The sequence below is a fragment of the Copidosoma floridanum genome, unplaced genomic scaffold, assembly GCF_036245765.1.
Source record: "Copidosoma floridanum isolate Cflo_tuat_1 unplaced genomic scaffold, Cflo_Japanese_pri ptg000008l, whole genome shotgun sequence".
NCBI lineage: Eukaryota > Metazoa > Arthropoda > Insecta > Hymenoptera > Encyrtidae > Copidosoma > Copidosoma floridanum.
This window is the reverse complement of record NW_028321885.1, coordinates 7184445-7206764: the sequence shown is the minus strand read 5'-3', so window position 1 is coordinate 7206764 and position 22320 is coordinate 7184445. Positions and strand designations below refer to the sequence as shown.

The window sequence follows — 22320 nt, the reverse complement described above, 5'->3', positions numbered from 1 at the left end:
TCAAAGGGCATTGATGTTATATATTATCTGTGAGGTAAGTGTAGGTTCAGTTCATGTATGTGACACAGCAGAAAAAAAACTTCAAGTTGGAGAACCTGGGGTTTCTGTCAGACTCTTTCGAACTGTATGATAGTCGCACCAGCCAATATTTACGAGTTTTACTATAGTATACTTTGCCTTAAGGGACGTCCCATACAAATAAAAAAGGTACAGTTATACTATAACTATCGCTGTCATTTTATATACAAAGATTTATAATTAATGGGTAGTTCCGTATAAAGCAATTGTGTAATGCCTGGCTCAGTAGAGCGTTGAAATATGGGCTAAAGACCTGATGTTTAGATTGAAATAGATCTTTTATGAGTTCTTCGGAGAAAAAAAGAGTGGCTGGACAAGTTTCATATACATTTTGCGGAAAGAAATAATTTTGCTTATTACGTAGGTCTTAGTAAAACGGTTATTGATCGAGAAAAAAATCTAGCTATTACTAGCCTAATAGCCACTAGCCAATAATATTATCTTAAAAATTGTTGAAGGAAGAAAGATATGAAAAATCAAGTATAAGATTGTAAAATTAGGGATTCTAGATAAAAGGCCTAATGAGCGTTCTTTATGGTCTGAAAAGTACCGAAGTACTTGCCAAGATGTAAATAGGCTAGTTATATTCGTACTGTTACCAAAATGAAACGTGGTACCTAAAGGTTTAGACCGTGTCATGGATATTGAGTTAATGCGAAGAACATGCTTTGTTGTGTAAAAGAGAATTGGCAACACTACAAAGCATAAGAAATAGGTGGTAGATATGTGTCAATTGGTATAAGAACAGAATATGAAAGTAATTAATTAATTAAAAAAAAAAAAAAAATGAAGTAAAAAAAATATTCTTAAGGTAAAATGAAAAATATGAAAAACTAAAAGTACTGAAATGATTTTGATTGCAGTGATAATGATTGTATTGAGTTACAGAGCCAAGTAGTTGACATTAGTTTTATGAATATGTTGGATTGCGTGAGAGTAATTTTATAAGATGCAATTTAAATATCAGGGATCTGTTAAGTAATTTATTTTGCACAAAATCTATGTAAACTTAGTTTTATTTCTGGGTGAATAAGCCGGTTAATAAGTGAATTGTACACTTACACGTACCTTACTACCTTAATAGTTATGTTTGAGTGTTCATGTTATTGAACATGAAAATTAACCACATACAGTTACTTAGTACTAATGACAAAGCATGCCTGATAAAGCTCGTTTTTGTATGAATAGTATACATTCATTCGAATAGTTATTACTACGAAATAATAAATGCAAACTAAGTTACAAATAGTCATATAAATTAGGAGTCAGCAATATGTTACCAAAATACTTTTTCAAGCTTTGCTCTTTCGGATAAAATCTTTTGTGTTCACTGCCATTACTGCATTTAGAACAACTACATTTGAAAAAGGTCCTTTAATATTTTTACCCTTCATGGTTTTCATTTTAACTTTCAAGTTTGCCTGAAACAGTACTGGATATCTGGCTAAGATTTTTCGATTGCTGTGTTTATGTTAACTTTAACAGTGGTCACCTATTTTTTTGCATTTTGTTTTTTAGTTAACAAAAGAATAATAGCTGTATACATTTTCAAACATTTCCAGTCAACGTAACATAACGCACGTATCATTTTACGTCGTCAAACCTTTGTCCTTACGTTTATTCGTTAAATAATTAGTGTATAAGTCTGAAATTTCATATTTACTTAGAAAATTTCTAAGATGTATTAGTTTTCTGTATTGTCTGAAGCAAATTAATTACGTAAAGAAGAATAATTAACAAGTTTAACCTATCAGACAGATAGCGCAAACATATTGAGAGCTAATACAATTATCATGACAAAAAGCCCCGCATCGGCGACATACTATCATAGCTTCCTGTATGCTGCATTCACAAGAACTAGTCGTATTTCCTTTCAATACTTCATTAAAAGATTCAGGTTTGTTTTCCAAGTGTAAATTAATCTTATGATTTTTACTTTTACACGTAACAGCTTGGTATGATCGTTCATCAGCACTCGCAGGTCTTCCATTTATGATTTGAGGATACATATTAATGATAGACATTCGTGGTGGCATAGGTGGTGCAGAAGATGAGCGAGGTATATTTTTTTGTAACGCTGCCTTATTAAGGCATGAATTTTGATCAATTTCCAAAAAACTATGTACATCCTTCTTATCATTCTCTATCATCTGAAATGTGGAATTCATATATGTAGTACAATATTAAAAAACATTTAAGTAAGTTTGTAAATTATCTTTTAAAAATAATATGATTTAAATTTATTTGCTAAGTAATATATTGGCACACTTATATCAATTAGGCAGGTAAACTACTACAAGTTTTTACTTTGCACAAAAAAGCAGTATTTGAAAATAGTATAATGTAATACTTAATAAATTACTGTGAAGTTGCCTCCCGGTAGAAAATTATCCAATTTACTATCATAGTCCTTGAATTGATTTCTACAACTATTATATGATTCATTAAAACTAACATAAGTCGTCTTCAATAGTGTGTTTTTAAGTTCCAGTTTTTTCAATGAAATGTGTACTTACTATGTGTTCCAGAATTAACTTTGTTTTCACAAGAGAGTATTATTATCATTATAATCGAATGAGTCATTAATAATTAAGGAGAGAAGATAAATAACTAGAACAATTATAGAATTATTTTTATAAAAGAATTGCAGTTAATTAGGGAAAACTAGAGAATGAGTGATACCTTTTTTTTAATGGCTAATTGTAGCTTAAGTATTTGAGTTAGATAAATTAAAAAATTGATTCGTAGAGAACAAAAACTTTACTTATCATAGCACGAGCTCATTTAATAAAAATCAATAAAAATAATAAACGTTTTTTTTTTTAAATGGCACAAAGCGATCCTCCTGAAATTACCAGTAGTGCCTTATAGTGAGGTGGTTCTGCTAGTGGCAGGGGGTTGGGTGCTGCTAGCGTAGTAAACCACGATTATTTGAAAGGCTTACTAGCAAAATTAATTGTAACACCAAGAAATATTTTTTCTCTTCCCCAGAAATACCACTCTCACTCCTTGAAAAAACTGTCAGCTTTCGCACTGCGGATTTTCATCTTATTTTTTTATTTTGAGAGTAATTTGTATTGCAAATTCGTAAACCACATGAATGCAGTCAACAAATAATACTTAGGACATCTGCATAGCGTATAAAACGGATTTGCTGTAATTAACTGTAATCAAAGTATTTGTTTAGTACCAGAAAATGAGTACAAGGCTTTTTTAGTAGTCAAAAATTTACTTAATAAACGGTTTTTTCTGTATACAGAGGTAACATACAAAAAGTTCACTATCTTTGATACTATCTAACATAAAACATGTCAAGACACTTATAAATAAGAAAAAATCCACTTTTACTTTATGTTATTAACGTTTAACTATCAATAAAACATAAGATTATATCAAAAGTTCTAATTTTAGCAGTTGTACGAGGCGTGTGCGTTAGCACACACTAGGCTCGGATTGGGTGATTGGAAAGACACAATAAAACACAATAAAATTAAACAGCATAAAAATAACAACTTTTAATGTCACTCAAAGGCCAAGAAAACACAGTTAATATTCACAAAAATTGTAAAGGTCAAAATTATACAGGAGAAAATAAATACTGTCTATAGTCTTAAAGCGACGAACTATTGAAATATATAAAGGTGAAGAATGTAGAAGGAAAAGAGTCAAGTTGAATAACACAATATGTTAACACGCACTGGCCTTGAGCTCGCAAGAGAGTTTGAAAGTTGCACGAAATAAATGTGAAAATGAAAGCACTGATAGAGTATAACTGATTGAAATATTGATTAACTATAAACCACTGTCTGTTGAAAAATGCACAATTACTGTCTGTGAAAATACACAAGAGTTTCACTGAGTCTTGCTGTTGATAATCACTGGTAGTTCGATGAGATTAACTATTTGAGCTGGTCTGCAAATCATGCAATGAGCAACTTAAACAAAGCACTAAGTGCACTGCACTGCACAACTGAGTTTTGTCCACTGTATAGCGAGAGTTATTCAGAAGATTTACACTAGCATTTAAGGTGATGTATGCACCTTTGAATGCTAGAGTTTGGCAACGTAAATTAAGAGAGTCTTTCTTCGACGAGAGCTGAGTATAATCTGGCGCTTACAGTATACAAAGCTTGCCGCGTGAATACGCACACACACACCTGCAGCGCGCCAAGTCGACCAAGCGCACACGCACAGAGCGTTGAGCCGACAGAGACTACAAATGTACACAATGTACACAAAAGCCGGGTCTACTGTCGGTCGCTCTCATTTTCAACAGCAGTAATATAAATAGTACAATAAGAAATATAAACCCTGTTTAAACTATCATGTGATATCTATGTATATAATTACGTAGACATAAGCTCTAGCACATAAAAAACGTGTTTAACACTAATGTGCACCCAGCAAAGGTGGTATTACCAACCCCTTGGACGTTGTTTTGCAAAGGCTTTCAAGCTTACAAACCACTCTCGACAATTTTAATAACTATATTAGTCTTCCAGATTTTTTAACAAGAAACGTGCTAAAACAGTGAGAAATCGCTTGGTGACCATTCATTTCATACATAGATTTTTTTGATATTAATAAAATTAAAATAATATAAAATATAAGAAAATAAATCCACCTACATAAAATGGTATGAATTCTATTCGGCTATGAATCAAATTTTTCTGTTGAATATACAACTATTTAAAACGAAGGGATAAAGCAAAAATCTTTATTTTATTTGGAAAACTGACTATTAGGAATCAATAAAATTCCATATCAAGAACCTACGCATGCACTCAATAATTTTTACTTGTTTACATTAAGATAAGTATTACTGTGTGAAATTTAGTCAACTATGAATTGCATGTTTTAACAAAACAAAATTAATTCAAAAAATTTTTGACCTTGAATTAATACTCATAACAATTTTTGTATATAAATAAGTGGGAATGGAAAGAATAAATTTTTTTAGAAAATTTTCTCCGTTATTTCAATAGAGTTAAAAATATGATTGCCTCTAAGGCACCCTTATCATTTCTATATGTCTTTTTCCTCGGACTTCTTCAACATGAGATAAAATTTGTTCACTATGTCGTCCGTAATTTTGTTGCGTTTCATGTTTTAAAAAACCCCCTCTCAGCCTCCCTCTTATCTACTTAATTTGATTATGCCCCTTAGCGTTCTTAACAACCCTTATTATTAAAATGATACTTGACCCCCTTCAGCCCTCTTCATTCTTCAAATACCCTTTCACCCCCCACTGCTTCCTATCATCTTATCATTTTTTATGATACCCAAACAAAGTACAAACAACTTTTTTAGATTGCCCGTCATTAAATCTGGTAAAACTTTTATTTCAGCTCCTTATTGTACTTTGCTCCTTAGCGTAGTTTAATACTGTTGATGTTCACGAAAAGCACCCAAGTTGCCTCAGCCAAAACGTTTTGCCATACGTGTATAAGGTACTTACGAGTTACGGGAGTCAAGAGTAGACTAAAACTTTAGAGGACAAGTGACAGACGTAAAAAAGCGATTTTTCCTCTAAATAATGCGTTTTTACGGTATCAGAGCAAGTAAAATAGGCCTTTGGTTGAAATAGGTCAACCAATGAGCGATGTTCTAGCAGACTGAATTGGAAGCAAAATAGTAGGTTTGCAAGATAATGTTTTTATGTTATGATTTCATATATAATGAAATCACAATTTCACAATGCCAATCGCATTTTTCTGACATGTGCGATGGAGTTTTTTGGATCAGTTATGATGAAAGCTCGCATCAGCAATAAAATAAACACCAAATACAAGTTTAAGTGTGACGAATAAGTTTCCGAATTTCGCAATTAATCCTATTGGGGATTTTACAATCAATCGTAAATATAATGAAATAATGTGTTAATTTACAATTCATAAATTAGTATACATTATTAGAAATAAGCTATCACTTAGCAAGTAAACTATTTATTCATACATACAATACAATTTATGCATTTATACATGTAACGTACAATTTCAATACGTACATGCATTCTTACAACGAGGCTGGTCGTATTATATGTGAGCATAGTATGAAATATTCACCTTAAATCTAATATATACACATGCATATAAGTGATGTATGAGTTCTACTTGTCACATGAGCTTGTGTATATACAGAATACATTTTGTATTAGTTTGACGGATAAATTGCGTATTTACTTATAACATGATTCGTTTGTATCAACTCGGGATGTAACACAATGTATTCTTTAAAAAAAAAAATTTTAAGGTTTCATATAAAAATACTTTTGTCTAATTACTTAGGTACGTCTCTGATTAAAGTCTTATTATTCAGTTCGCGTATTTTTTTAAAAATATTGAAGTGAAACTTTTATAGGCATGTATTGAAAAAATTAGTCGTGAGTAAAACCGGCTGATGTAACGTAAAAAGTGTTCAACCGGTTCTTGGTGGCAATGGGAGAATGAAGAGCGGGGAGCAGTGCACGGGAGTCTCCCTCTCTCTCTCGCATGCGCACAATCGTGCGTCACAGTTATTTTATCTAAATATATGATATACCACCTGTCTCTACCCGATAAGAAATAAGTCGGTTGGCAAACGTTCGGGCTGTTGCCACTTGCCACACCCATCAACGGGCCGAATGTGTTAGCCGATTCGGTTCCAATTCAGCTTATGTCCAAATTTGACATGTGGCCGACAGACTCGGCAGCTGAAGGAGGCCCGAAGACTGCCTGAACGCAGTGTGTCAAGAAGTGGTTCATGAAAACATAGTAGACCGAAAGAAAATCCTCGGAATCTGACTATTTTTCTAGAAATCGACAAGTTTAAATGAGTTTACTATCAAAAACCACCCTTTAGAAATCAATTTTGAAATTCAGAATTCAACACGCCAAAGCTCTGTTGAGCGCCCTTAAAATAGTCCTTAAACTTTATTTCGCAAGTATCTTGTTAACTGTAGAAAATAGGGTAAAAATAAAGAATAGGGTAAAAAAATACTAGCTTGTAAAGCGAAAAATTTTCGATCAATTTGGTCTTTTATTTTTGTTTGGAACAGCAAAAAATTTTGAGATAAGAATTAATAAGGGTATTTTTCCCGATGCCATGAGAGTGAGCGAGATAGAAAGCGCGTGAAAAAGAAGCTGCAGTGTATCCACACGATCGTTATCTGCTGGCAATTTATAGGTATAGATTTACATGACAATATATGCAGCTGCTTGACAGCAAATTGTGTTATGCAGAGGTAGGGCCACCTTCGGCTGCCATACTGTTCGGTTTCTGAAGGACACATGTCGAATTTATGCATGCGCCTCCATTCGGGCCGACAGTAATATTGTTCGGCACACAGCGGTCGGGCCGAATGATTTTGTTGGGTAGCCGCCTACTGACTTCTAATTGAGTAAAGGTGACAATTAATTGAAATATGAGGATTCTTTACTTAATGCCATATGGTAGATTCGATTTTTACCAATGCTGCACCGATAGAAGCAATTTTTGTCCCACGTAACGGGACGAAAGTACTTTATTTCAGCGCAGTGTGGTGAAAATTTTTGGTTTTGCTCTACATTACACAACCAACAATTCGTACGTGTATTTATACATATATCATAGCAAATATAAAAGTATATAGAATGTGCGAATCACGTATAACATATATTTTATATATTCTATGCATTCGTGTGCTCAAATACAGAGTAATACTGAAATTTTTACTTTTTTAACTATCTGATTCCTAATGACCTATTGAAATTAGGTGTGGTCGAATTTTCTCAATTTCAATCGAGTATAACATCGAGTTTAATAACATACACGTTGGAAGTTTTACTTCTGCCAGGGGATCCCAAGACCCACACCTGGTTTTTACCTTTGCATCAAATAAACCATGTATACAGAATTCATTGATAAAATGTTACATCTATAGTGTTTTTATGTTGTTTTAAGGCATTTTTTTTGGCTTTTAGACATTAAATATGTCACAAAATTTATCTTTTAATTTAAGAATTCTATTTATACAAAAATTCTAACGACCTTTGTTTTTTAATGTCAAAAGCTTGTGTCAAACAGTTTTTATAACTTTTTTAATTTAAAACAAAACACAAATTGTTTAAACTAAAAAAAGAAAACCTACTGCAACATCATTTTCTATAAAAGTTTCGTTAGTTACATTGTTATGCGTGCTCTATGTTTTAAATGATGTTGCTCCTTTTAATCGTTTAAAAATTAATGTTCAAAACAAGTAAGAGTATATTGTAAAACAGTTTTTTTTTATTCAAACAACATTCAAATAAACAAAATTATAATTTTTTAATAAAAACAAGGTTAACCTACTCGTTAAAATAATAAGCTATAAAAACTTTACTAAGTTGTGAATTCTTACTGTCAAAGTTCAGTTTGTTTTGTTACTTTTCATGAAAATATAAAAATGTTGTAGTTTTATTAAAATATTGTAATAATAAAATTACAAAAAAACTTGAAGATAAAAAAAGTCGATTTTCAGAAATCAATAAAATTAATATGAGAATAAGCCAACGAAAAGACCAAAACTTTTTTTCTGTAACGTTGATAAGTATTTGAAAACAAAATATTAGCTGTGTTAAATCAAAATCAGTTAAGAGGAGGTCACGGGTCGAGCTAATGACAATCTGAAGGTGTTTGACCATTTCACATTTAACTCTTTTTTATCTCATAGAATGAAATGGAATTTTGCAAGTGGACTATAAATAAATGAAGGACGCTTAACTTTTCGATTCAATTGAAAATATTTAACATAGAAGAGTGGAAATGTGAAGCAGTAAAACACCTTTTTATTAACATTACGTCTATTTCCGACCGTCTCTTAAGAAGATATGACTGAATCTAGATGCCCCAGCAACTCCCCTATTGCGCAGTCGTTGTGATGTCTTAAAATAAAAATGGCTTAAAGAGCGCAGCCATATTGTCATCATTGCATTCGGGCTCTTGTTAGTCAAGTCCATACGTCTAAATGGAGTTCATCTACATAGAATTTTTTTCCTAGTCACTGGAAATTTGTATAGAATTGCTGTTTTACAGTATAGTGGGGTTATATTTGTATGCATCTAAGGTCTGAAGATCCGTCTTCTTTTGGTATGTATATTTTTATCGCTATAAATTAATTGAAATTTTCATTTGAAATCCTAAAAATCTCACCGAGTGAAGTGACTGGAATATATTTATGATTTTCTAAATCATTGATGTGAAATTCTTTTTTATTTTTCAATTGTTAGGTGGATCGATCTTTCTCTAATATTTATCACGAAAGCTCAGTTCACTTTATTCAAAATAAAAACCTTTTTTTAAAAGTATGTATAATATACGTATTTTCTAACAATTTTTATCACGTGTAAGAAATAACGATGTGAGCTCTACAGAGATGCTCCAATTTCAAAAAGTGTGGTTTATGCGTTATATCAAGTTCCACAAAACAAAAAAATTGTTAAGCTTACATTTAATTATTTAAAGTAATAAGGAATCCATAATTAACTTATTGAAATTTAAAAGGATAGATACAAAATAGTAGTTACCGTTTTTAAACTGAGAAATATTAAAAACAATAAAGTATAGCTTTCATCCAAAATTAGTTATAATTTAACAGCTTTTAAAGTAGCATCAAGTTCGAGAAAAAGTACTGTAACAATTTGAAATTGTACTTCGAATCGTCATCTTGAGTCTCAAAATTCTTTGGCCCAACACCACAATACCAAATATAATTTTAAACTGTTATAAAAATTTTTCTCGAAAATAAAACATTTTTGAAATTTGGTTGATAACGCCGTTACACCAATGAAACGGCTCAACACCTAGACGTGTATAAATTTCATTCATGTGTAATAAACAGTTCTTAAGGAGGTTTGGGAGTATCATTCAGAGAGGCGAGGAACGCGGGATCCCCCTGCCCACGCAGATGTTCCCTCTTTACCGCGCACCTCCTCTTGCACTCAACGAACTTCGAAATGTACGACTGTAATTGATTTTATTTTAAAAAATGCCTTGAAAGTCGTGATCATTTTTGTTGAGCATTTTCTTTTTGTACTTGAGTATTTATAAAAACTTTTTTTTAATTCAACACATTTATAATGTGCCCTCATTTTTAATTAAAAGGCAACTTAACCTTGTTTTGTCATAAGAGACCATGATAAACTAACAATACTTGCAGTCATATACCCTCAAATATAGTATACTTTGGACGATTCTACATCTCAAACTTTTCTCCTAAACCTCACTAACAATCCGTGTGTATTCGTACAGACTATTGTCTAAGAATACTATTAATTCTTTTTCTTATACTTAAGGTTTTATCTACAAAAAGTAGATTTTTTTCGCTGTAAGTAACAACTTTTAGTTTGTAACTGTCACTGACTGCATAAATATCGGTCTAAAAAGTTTCAAGTAGTATATGCTCATGAACAACTATCAATTTCGAAAGTTTAAAGGAAAATTAATATTTTCCCTCACTTTAAGTAGAAAATCATATATATATATTCCTATATTATATAATTGCTAGGGCGGGGAATCCCACACTAATCCTCCACGCCCGTCCACAACTCCTCTACCATCACCCCAGCAACCCCCTTAACCCTCTCGCAAAATAAGGAAAAATTCAATTACTGTCAATAATATTTTAACCCAACAAAATAATAGGCGAAGACCCACTGAGCCCAGCCCTTAATTTTCAAAGCCCTTCTACGATCCCTCCACAGACCCCCGCTCCCCGTAGTTCTCCAACAAAATGAAGGAAAATTTCGTTAATTTCACCGTTATTTTAACTCATTAAAAATCTCCCTTATATTTTGTAACCCCCCCCCCCCTGCGACCCTCCGCTATATGTTACCGATCCAACACCCCTTGCAATATAAGGAATAATTCTACAGATTTGTAGCAGCTCAGTTTATAGTACATCGATAGGCTATTATATACAGAATGGTGTGGCACTTTAGTAAATGTGCATACATTTCATCCCCATCAAGTTGGAGATTGGCGCGCAGAGCACTAATGCTCGTGCTAATGTTTCATTGTATTTGATTTTCACAATGAGTTTTGTTGGTATGTAAAAAATCGCTACTAGCAGTGAATAACTTGGATAGGGAGGCACTATACATCTTTCAATTGTTGCTTGATTCTGCTAATGTAAACTTACTCTCAGCCAGCATTTATGATTACACGAGTAATGTTGTAATTTTTGTCTACTTAAGTATATCAGTAGAGCCCAGCTACAATCAGTGAGTGGCGACAGAAGCACTATTAAATAAATAATACACAACTTGTCCCAGGTATAAATACAAAAATTGAAATTACAAGACTTAAAAAAGGATTTATTTTTTCTTACTTATTAATAATTATGAATAAACAATAAATTATATCATTTTCTTGGGTTTCATTAAATAAAAAATCAAAACTTATTCCGGAAATATTATAGCTATGACACAATCTGTTAGTGTGGGGTTGGCGCGCATAGCACGCAGAAGGGCGTAAGCCGCACTAGTATATATATATATAGTAATGAAAATCAAGCATGATGCACCATGAGCGCTCGCTTATACTACACGCGGAAAAGTTAGGCCAGGAAGAGAGAGGTTGGGACGAGGAAGCAGTCATGTGCGAGAGAGATAGAGTGTTATTTGATTTTAACATAGTTTGTTAATGCCAAGGGTTATACGTATTAATACGGCACAAGGTTTTAGAACAGTAATAAGAAATATTAAGTTAAAAAATGTAAAATGTACATGTGCAATAATTCCACACAATGAACTAATAACATTTAAAGTACTTTATAATATCCATGTAAGCAGTAGAAATTCTAGATGGCATTTATTAATGAGCAATACGATACAACGACTGAAGTATAAGAACACACATAAACAGATTTCGTTTAAGGGTATGTAGAAGTACGCAGGTTCTTCTTTAACTCGTTGAGCGGCCACTGCTCGCTCCGTCCAGAACGTTTTTTTAGTACTTGTATTAACTAGAAGCACTTTGCTTAGATAAATGGAGAAACTCTGAAAAAGAGAAATAAAAATATGCGGCACAAAAATTTAAAACTGCACGTGGCACATTAAAATCAGACAAAGGAAGATGCTCCAAGCCACGCAACTCCCCATTGACCATAAGTACTGCGGCTCTTGCGTGCTAGAGATTTTGCATATTGTTATTGCTCAAAAGTAGTCCTGTCCAAGACTCGAACGCAACCATGCTAGTCTCGTGTAGTATCGGTCTATTGATGCATCCCGTCTGAGATTAAAAATAAATTTGAATATAGTATCACAAAGCCTATTTAATTTGATAGAAATGTAATCTAACAGAGCCTCATAGACCACGCATGTATAGTCGAAGGGGGGTATGACAAGGCTGGACGCTAGCACTACCTCAAATCAGCTAGTCAACAGTCCAGTTTGGTAGCGTAGACGATAGAGTACTTCATGAACCCACGAACAAATGGCCGCTACGTGAGCATTGCAACTCAAATCGTCTAAGAGCATGGCACCAAGAGTCTTAACTTACTTGGTAAAGGGTATCGCATGACCACCGGCCATGAGCAGCAGTAATTCAGTCATATCTATGCGCATAATATTTTGGTTGGTGCCCACCAAAATAGCGTACAACTTATTAAAATTAAATTGCAGCCCATGATATTCGCCCCAGCCTAGAACTCTGCCAATGTCGTCATAAAACCGCGGAACAAATAAACCAAGCTCCAAAGATCTGCATGTAAGGTAGAGCTGTGAATCATTGGCAAACAAAACACCTGAAGCGTAAAAAAGAACGGACAAAATACTGTTAATCAAAAGAAGAAATAGTGGTGGCCCGGTAGATGATTCCTGCGGTATTTTTAACGTCGTTGCAAGAAACTTAGACCGAGCACCAAGCGCGCTGACAGCTGACTGAGAATGGCCTAAAAGACAGTCATAAAAACAACGCAGTGAAACCTTCACGAAGCTCAGAGGACTCATTGTGTTAAGCAGCATTGTGTGGTGAATGGAAACCGTACAGTACAATAATGGTGATCCTCTCAGCCTCCATTTGCCTGTGCCTCTATTTCTGCGAAAACCTGACTGCATGGGTGAAAGCAACTTCCTCTCGTCCTGAAATTCTGTTACTCTATGTGTTATCAAAGTGTCAAATACTTCCACAAAGTAAACTTGGTTTACAACCAGACAAAAGTCATTGGGGCTCTGGGGGTTTGATACCTTACCCAAAGGGACTAAAATCGAACGTTTTATGTAACCAGATGATCACAGCCTGAGAAAGACCAACTAAAAAAGACGTCAAAATTGATATAAAAATCTGTAAAGTGAATTCAGATAGAGATCCTTTGATTTCGTGTCACCACAGGACTTTTTTGTTCACAGAAAGAGATCGCGTGCTATGCTCCATTTAAAGGTAACAATTGAAGAGTCAGATGCATTCCTACTTAGACTGGCTATGCCATCAGGCTGCTTGTAAATAGTTAGTCTAGAGCTAGTAACATCTGGAAAAAGAGTCCGTAAAAAAAGCAGTAAAAATATACTGTTTTAAAAATCACTAACATTAATATTTCCAGACCAAAATTTTAAGCTCACACAAAAACTTTGAATTTTGCTGTTTGCTTAAGCTTTGCACAAAGTTCTGCATTTTTCTTTACGTGCCGAGTAATTTGCACTGAGTTACTGTTCACGTGACTATTAAGTTTTTTAAAGTTGTATAGGACACCACTTTTACGCTAGAGTGCACGTTTCAAATGAAATTTTTTAACAAGTCTTCTAAATACTTAACGATAACATCGTTAATGTATTACAAACATATAGTGTGGCTCAATCAAGAAAAAATTTTGTTCGAACAAATCGATTAATTATTTATAATAATATAGCCCTTTGATATTAATAATTAATCTTGGCTTTTAAGACACTTTACACTGACAGTTCAAATCATTTTTACAATCCTGTTATCACTGCCATCTTCTAAAGTTGCGCTTCCTAGCGACAGATCGCACTTCACCGAGTATTATCTTCGGTAACGGTGGTAGGGGCAACTCAGCAATTTCTTGGTCTGTATTTTCAGAAGGGTCTCCTTCCCTTTTGCATGCTCATCGCGCTAAGCCTACCATCTCTGGCGTCTATTTGGATGGTGAACAGGGCATTCACTAGAATCCTCTACGACGTCAGTGAGGGCAGTAAGGGCTTTTGTGTGGTCAAAAACACTCTGTTGTTTTTCGGTCAACTCGAATATATGATCTTTCCGCAGAAGTTGAGTCAGATGGTAAGTGACAGGCATAATTAGGAAAAAACTTTTAGTACCAGGAAACCGTGCTTAAAAAATGACGTAGCTGCCTTAAATTCCAGGGCAACAGATAAGTAACTATCAGCTTAATATTCGTTGGATCGAGGCGAAAACCTTCACGGTTAATAAGGATCCAAAGATAGCGGACACTCTCGAGACAGAACTTACTCTTTTCCTTATATATTCTAAGACCCGCAGCTTTCATCCTTGTAAGCACGTGTTCAAGTCACTTCAAATGCACCTTAGAAGTCTTAGTGACAATAATGACGTCGTTAAGATAAGCGTAGGGGGAGGGCTCAAGTTCAGGACCAATCACTATCTTGATCGATAGCTGGAACGTGGCTAAGGCTTAGTTTCAACCCTAGGGCACTCAGCAAAAATGAAACAGGTCCTTTCCCAGCATGTTAAAACCTGTGATCTTGCGGAAGAATCTGAAGATGCTCAAATCAAGTACGGAAGTAAATAGTACTTTGCGAAGCTTGCAGTTTCCATGTACGACAAGGGGTATGTGTCTAATTCTGGTATAGAATTTGCCTTCCTATAATCGACGCAGAAGTGATGTTTCCCATTCAACTTTTTCATCATCGTGACAGGGCTAGACTAGCTACTGTTTGATAGCTTCACTATTTCATTCATAAGCACTTCATTTATCTTATCATGCATCTTCTTCCGCAACTTCTCCCACAACACATAAAAGCACTGTAAGAGCTTTTTCGTAGTGAGCCCAAGTTCGTACTCAATCCATAAAGACAGCTAATAAGCGCTTCTTTACTAAGTAAGCCATAGACTAGCCAACGGACTTGCTCTTTCTCTGAAGGTCACACGTCAACGAGTTACATCTATCTCATCGATTGTGGCTTATTAGCCATCTAATGGCCAGCGAACTTGCTCTTTTACAAAAGGCGTCGTAACGGTAAGGCCGATAGAAGTAAGCTGAGTCTGTCTCGTCGACTTAACTGCAGCGATCTTAAGGTCAGACTTTTCTTCTCCCTGTAAAAGTTGATACACATATACATTGAAGGTCACTCGAAAAAATCTTATGAAGGTCATCTTTAAGTTCTAGCAGTCGTCCTTCATTCCGGGTATGATTGCAACTATAATGTTCCTCGTTTGTCTAACGAACTCTATTAGGATAATTACATAACCCACGCATGAAGCCACACATATGCCCACCAGCTCGACTTCTTTCTTATCGCTAGAACTTAGGGTCCGGCTCTATGCGCTGGCTAATCGTAGGTCAATCTTGCCCATCACCATGTACCTTGCATTAATATCTACAAGGGCTCGAAATTTAAACCTTTGCAGTGTAAGTAGAAGCCCATACCGGCCCTTTTTCCTCACAGTCTTTTATTGAGACATTCTTCCTGAGCAAGTAAGGAGAGCGGAGTGGTGAGGCGTAGGGTACACCTGACAATGAGAACTGCATAATCTTTGGGAGCGTCATTTTCTTGCATACGCCCCTAAGTGTGGGTTTCCCGGATTGCACAAATAATCCGAAAAGTAGTAGTCAGTAAAATTAAAGCTAGAACACTCCAGTTTCTCTGGTAGAAGCTCCCTTAACTTCATCTACCACGTGGTTTCTCGCCTTGCTACTGTCCTCTTCTTTTTTTCACAGCGATACTTTACACAAATCTCTCATATTTCCGTTAGCTCTTTTATCTTTCATCTTTTTTTTTTAATGACGATCATTATTTTGGCGCACATCTTTAAACAAAGTAAAAAAATAGTACGGGGGCCACAGTCCAATAACTTATCGCAGGTGTCATAAGAGATGCAACAGCCACTTCTTTTGGTAAAAACTGTCGAGAAGCGCCGAAAAAAACTTTAATCGCTATAACAAAATTCGTTTATACTTTCATTTTTTTTTATTTTTTAGCTTAAAAACGTCGTACTTAGTACGACATAAGCGCGTATCCATCCCGTTTAATGCTGCCTGATAAACTAAGCAACACTCTGCAACAAAATTCTATTATATCATAAATTCATGTTTCATAAAAATTAATCATTGGTTATTAATGTATGAATCTCACGGTAGTTTTAGGGAAAAATTAAATAAATTATAACAGTAAAATAAATTCAATACATTTATAGGTGATAATAATTTTTAAAAAAATACAGTTTTATCGATTTTTTATTATATATCATCTTCAGAATTAGCGACATGTTTTCACTCCGTAGCAGAACAGAGTTTTTCCAATTGTTTGATATTCTAGGTGGCACGTTTGGATTTTTACGCACCGTTATGATAAAAACATGCAGTTGCTATTGTTGGGAGTTCAAACTCTGGGTATTTTTTTATTTTTTTTGATGGAGCGGAGAGAAGAAAATCTTCATAGATACCCCAGCTAATCCGGTGGTAGTGTCAGATTCACTTAGTGTGCCTACCGACTAAGAACTAACCTCCTCGTATGGGGCAGGTCCATGAGGACCACTTCCCTAGAAGAAAAAAAAGCGTAAGAGGAGAAAGAAGAAGAAAAATAACGGAGGATTTCGGAGGCCAGCTCGCTCTCAAAGGGATGAGAGGAGGGGCACTTACGCATCTGGGTGAAGCTCGAAAAAAAATCTGGATAATCAACCATGTTATTCACTTAAAAATTTAACTTTTGAAATTACCTTTTCTTCAGTTCTCCAATTACAAAATTCTTCTTGGCATCTTCAAGATTTTTTAGTAGTACATTACCAACTTCTGTATAGTTAATATTACAAGATTTCTAATTTAATTCATGATGGTAAAGCTTAAGCTATAAATTTTTACGTTTATACTTTTGACTCCACTTGAGCCAAGGAAAAGGTGGTTTAAAAAGAAACACATAAGGTTCAACGCTCTTACTTAATGAAAGAATTGCTAATTCTTTTACCACATTATCATTACCAGGCTTTTGTAAGCCTTGCAAGTTCACGACATACTTCATCACAGCATAACATAGACTGACTTGAATAAATAATTCTGTTTCATCTTTTGGGAGCAAGTTAAGGAAAGTTTTCTTACATTCCCACTCACGGAATTATACTCAATTATGCGATCATGTAGAATTAGACAATAAGCGGCTGTTCTTTTCGGAAAAATTATCTCTTGACACAAATTCTAAACGCACATCAGCTGGTGCGCTTTTCAAGCTTCAATTTGTATAAAACAGTTGACAACGAAGAGTGGCATGTATGAAACCGAATCGTTCTTATAAATCACAGGTTCTGTTACCTCACCATGATTAACATTTTAAAAATTTGTATGGATATAGTAGAGTAAAAAAATTGGTTAAAATTAATATTGTGGGTAAGATCGCCATAGGGGTAGTACTGAGGGTTAAGTTATAACTTAACACCAGTTATATTACAATGATTAAAGCGACTAGCATCAGCAACTTTCTGACCTTTACAGTTTGCTTAAAAGCCTGAAACAACAAAGCTTGGCACTTCCAAGTTGATTTAATATTTTTACGGTCAAAAAATGGTTCATAGTGGTTACAAGAAAGGGATATTCATACAACTCCTAAGTGCAAAAACTCATGGAAATTGGCTTATCTTTTGCAATAACATTAAGCTGACAAATTTTGAGTCTGTCTGACGCACTTACGTAAAGCATAAGCCGTTCTATTCAAGTCAATGTAATTTTTAAGTCTTCGTAAGTATTATTAGCAACTGTTTGTGCGACTAAATTTAAGTCATTTCTCGATATCGTTAGGATTAATTCATGCTTTGCATTTACTACAACTTTACCATAGTCCTCAGCAAAGCCAAGTATCGTGTTTAAAGGAATAGAAGCATCAAAATAACCTTCATTGTTTACCAATGTGTTTGTTTCTGTAATATCTAGCCATCCTGCGTTTTCTAGCATTTAACTTTGACCTAGATAGTACGATATCCAACCTTTCATTTAAGTTGTTATACCAACATTTTTGCACTTCTCTATTTAAACGGCATTGAGTTTGTAGCGAATTTCTTGAAACAAATGATGAATAGCATTATTCACTAACTCAGTTCGCGTTACTCCAGTATTGTTGTTTAATGTAATACGTCCACAAACATGTAGAGCCTTTTGTGAGGGTGAGACATAAATCTTGATGTTAAATTGAGATGTGAATCTCATTATTCTTGTTGAATGCTGATAAAACGTAAGACTGATGTGCATGAATTTTATAGTGCACAAATGATTCGTCTAATGTGACTTCTGACAAAATGTTGAGAATTTCTTTCATCTTTAAAACAGCAGGAAAATGTGTAAATAAACTTCAGCCAGCGTTCGCTTTTAAGCCTAAGTTTTTTAAAAACTGTACGTTTTGACGTATCAATGCATTGGTTACTTGTTAATAACTGATTGGTCTATGCCATGTTGGTTTATTTATATATCCTCGATCAAGTGCTTTTTTTTTTCTTCACGACATGTAAACTATTTGTGTTGGAACTTCAATAATTTTGTACCTAGGAGTAACTGCAGTGAAAAATTCATGAATTGTATAAACTTTACGTTTATTCATACATGCTTAAGTAGTAATGTTACACTCAACTTGAAGTGCATTTATTTTAAGAAGCGATACAGATTTATCTGACTCATAATAACTAATTTTGTGCGAGTATACGTTTTGTAAAACCTAAAACTGATCCAAACGAGTTAACTGGTCGAAAATCAATTAATATTAAATTAAAGGTGTTAATATGTTAATGGAAAAATTTTCTATATCTTGAATTTCATAGCTGCCCGTTAGTAAAGTAACCACTTCTTTACTCATGTAAAATTTATTTTCCTCTTGACAACGTTAGATGAGAGCTCAATCGAAAAAAACTTGTGCTTTAAGAACGAATGATGTACTAAATAAACTAAAAGTAAATGAGTCTGCCACGACGGTTTATCAATATATGATATTTTTTTTTTTAATCATTTGCTTACGAAGGCTAACAGTTAAGGTTTTTGCTTAAAAATCTTGAAAAGAGATGACCACAGTTACGAGTACTGAATTCTGAATATCTTTTACAATTATACTTAACAATACCAACACCAAGGTGAAACATCAAATCTAACGGTGGTTGTAGATCATCAAAACTATCGAAATTTGTAACATTATCATCATCTTTTTTTTGTATGCAACCTAATGAGTACTTTGATGAACTTATTCTTAATTTTGATTCTACTTTTGTTGCGCAGCACTCAGCAAACAGTGGTAGTTTTTTCACCAATACTTGAATCTTTAGCTTTAAATTGTTGCCAAGCCCTTTCATCAATCTGTTAACACCCAAATCTCTACGAGCTGATATTTGAGCTAGTTTAGGGCCCGGTCCGCAATACTGATATCCTGGTACGTGCAGTTCTACTAGCAGTTTGTTAAAGGCTGTATTTATAAGATCACGAGATTTTCGTCGATGAATGATCATCACTTCTCGAGTGTGAAACGTTAACTAAGCTTGTAGACATCAGTGGCACGTTATTTTTGTTAAAAAAAAAAAAAAAAAAAAAAAAAGGAATAAACGTTTAAGATCATGCTCATTAAACTATTACTCTCTGTCTTAATTCAGTCAGCGTACGGTTAACATGAGCTACATCAAACACTATGATAAACTTCCCACCGTCAATTTTAATAATATTAAATATTGTGTAAATTTTTGGGGAGTTCGGAAACATGAATTTGTCGTAATAGACAAGGAAAGAGATGTAAATAAGAGTAGATGTAGGAGTGGATTTTACTCCTTCGCAATAAATATTACTCATTTTCGTTAAGTATACATCAGTCTTTTGTTAACTATGAAGCAGTAAACATGGACGCATCTTATCAGAAAAACACCTCCTTCAACAAATTCAAGAAGCGAGAGAAGTTGTTAAACGTAAGGATTGATTGTTGAAGTAAGGAAAAGAAGATTTTTAAAAACAAATTAGTAATACTTTTAAGCCTATTCCTAATCCACTTCATGAAATCATCTCTAAAAAAATTTGAGGACAAAAAAGTATCACAAAACTTTAAATCCTTATTTAAAGAGCCTACGAAGTCTTTTTAGCCTTTTAAGAAAAAAAATATCGACACATCAATGTTTCAACCAGCGAATACTAACAGTGATTATGAAAATACGTATTTATCCAATGATGTTATCAAAGACTACGATACTGATGTTGAAAAAAGTGATCATAATAATGATTCAGAGCATAATATTGATAAAACTTTATGTATAAATTCATATTAAAAAAAAACTCGACTAAAATAAGCCAAAATTATATGAAATTCATGGGATGAAAAAAAACAACGGACAACACATGTATGACGAAGAACCCTTCCTGCTGGTTGGGGCTCGCAGTTAGGCCGATGGAAAAGTCTTTGAGGGGGGCTTTCCCTTCCTCTTATACTTAAATGAATGAACTACCATACGTTGTGTAAACTCAATAGTTATGAGAATAAACCAACACTTAATTTTTTATTTAAAGGATACAATAGAAAAACGCACATTTAAATCGCTCACAGAGCTACCGCACGCAAAACAAACTGAACGGATAAAATTTAATAGGCGCGTCCGCTTTTGATAAAATAAATCGGTCGCAAGACCTGCCTTCGACCACAATGGGTCTGGAAACAAAAAATGAGGTGATCTTTCGAGATACAATCCTCGTAAGAATCGGTTACCGAAGTATTAAATACTTGGGCACGTGTACGCGTCTTTTTTAAAATACAAAGAACGAAAATGCTCTTTTAAAAACAAAACAACGAGAAGTCTATCCTTCCGTTGAGCTGCGCAGACTGACTTACCTCTATGCACTCATAGGGCACTTAGCATAGAGGGCGCCCAAAATTATTATTTTATTTTTTGTCCGCCATCTAGCATAAAGGCGCGATTTTTCAAACCAGCGCACTTTATCTAGAGGCATACAATAATAAAGGCACGTTTGCCCGCGGCGGCTTTCTATGCGTGCATAAAGCACAAATAAAATTAAAATAATACTAATAAACAAAAATCGCCGTTACACACTCCCCCGTTGCGAGGTGAGCGAGCAAAGATTTACATTTATAATCAAGTTTTCTTTTTGAACCAACGAAACAATCCGAATAACTTAGATTATCTCTTTTTCTTTCAATTATATCCTAAAAAAAAAAAAAAAAAAAAAAAAACGCTTTAAAAACATTGTGCTAAAAATTCTTAAGTGTTCAATTCTGTTTTTTGAACTCGTCTTCTGTTGGCAACAAACATAGCGTTCGCAAATTGCGTTTGTACAGGCCACTTAGAGTTTTAACAGTCACGACGCGACGCGAACTACGCCGTCTTCTCCCGGATGTAATTCCACCACTCGACCCAAACTTCAGTGCAGCGTTGGCGCATTCTTGTCAATCAGAATAACAATAGTATCCTTTTTGTCGCGTTTGCAACTCAGACATATATTCTACGGACCAACGATCCCATATCCCTTGCCGGATTTTTTCCAAGGCCTGCCAGTCATTAAGGCGATTAGCTGCAACAGAACGGTGATTGTAAGGAGGTAATGTTGTAAGAGCGCGCCCAATCAAAAAATTTCCGGGAGTAAGCGCTATCGAGTCATTGGGGTCAGTCGAGATCGCGAATAAAGGGCGAGAGTTCATAAAGGCTTCGATTTCAACAGCAAGAGTGCTTAATTCCTCGAACGTATATAAACTATTTCCCATTGCTCTCTTTATATGAAATTTGCAGGATTTAACCGCCGATTCCCACAGACCTCCAAAATGAGGTGAGAGAGGCGGAATAAATTTCCAAGTTATTTTTTTTACTAAAGCTTCAGCATAAACGCGCCTTTGAAATTCATCATCCTGCATCAGGACATATAATTCTTACAGCTTGTTATTAGCGCCTACAAAATTAGAGCCATTATTCGAGTATATTTCGGAGGGCACACCGCGGCGACCGACGAAACGCTTCAGAGTGCCCAAAAAACAATCAATACTCAAATCACCCGCCATCTCGATATGAACGGCCTTTGTTGCCATGCAAATAAAAATACAACCGTACGCTTTGATTTTTGTTCTATTTCTCTTTCTCTTTTCCTTC

At 34.5% G+C, this 22320-nt stretch overlaps 1 protein-coding gene across 2 annotated transcripts in view; it reads right to left on the bottom strand.

Annotated features, from left to right (window-relative positions):
* Positions 1–866: 866 nt before the first annotated feature.
* Positions 867–22320, bottom strand: part of Asx (transcriptional regulator additional sex combs) — a 422683-nt gene continuing 401229 nt past the window's right edge. For both annotated transcript variants that reach the window (XM_089589205.1, XM_089589206.1), the window contains one exon: positions 867–2228. In XM_089589205.1, coding sequence (XP_089445331.1) covers positions 1821–2228 — 408 coding nt within the window. In that variant the 3' untranslated portion in view covers positions 867–1820. The remainder of the gene's footprint in view (positions 2229–22320) is intronic.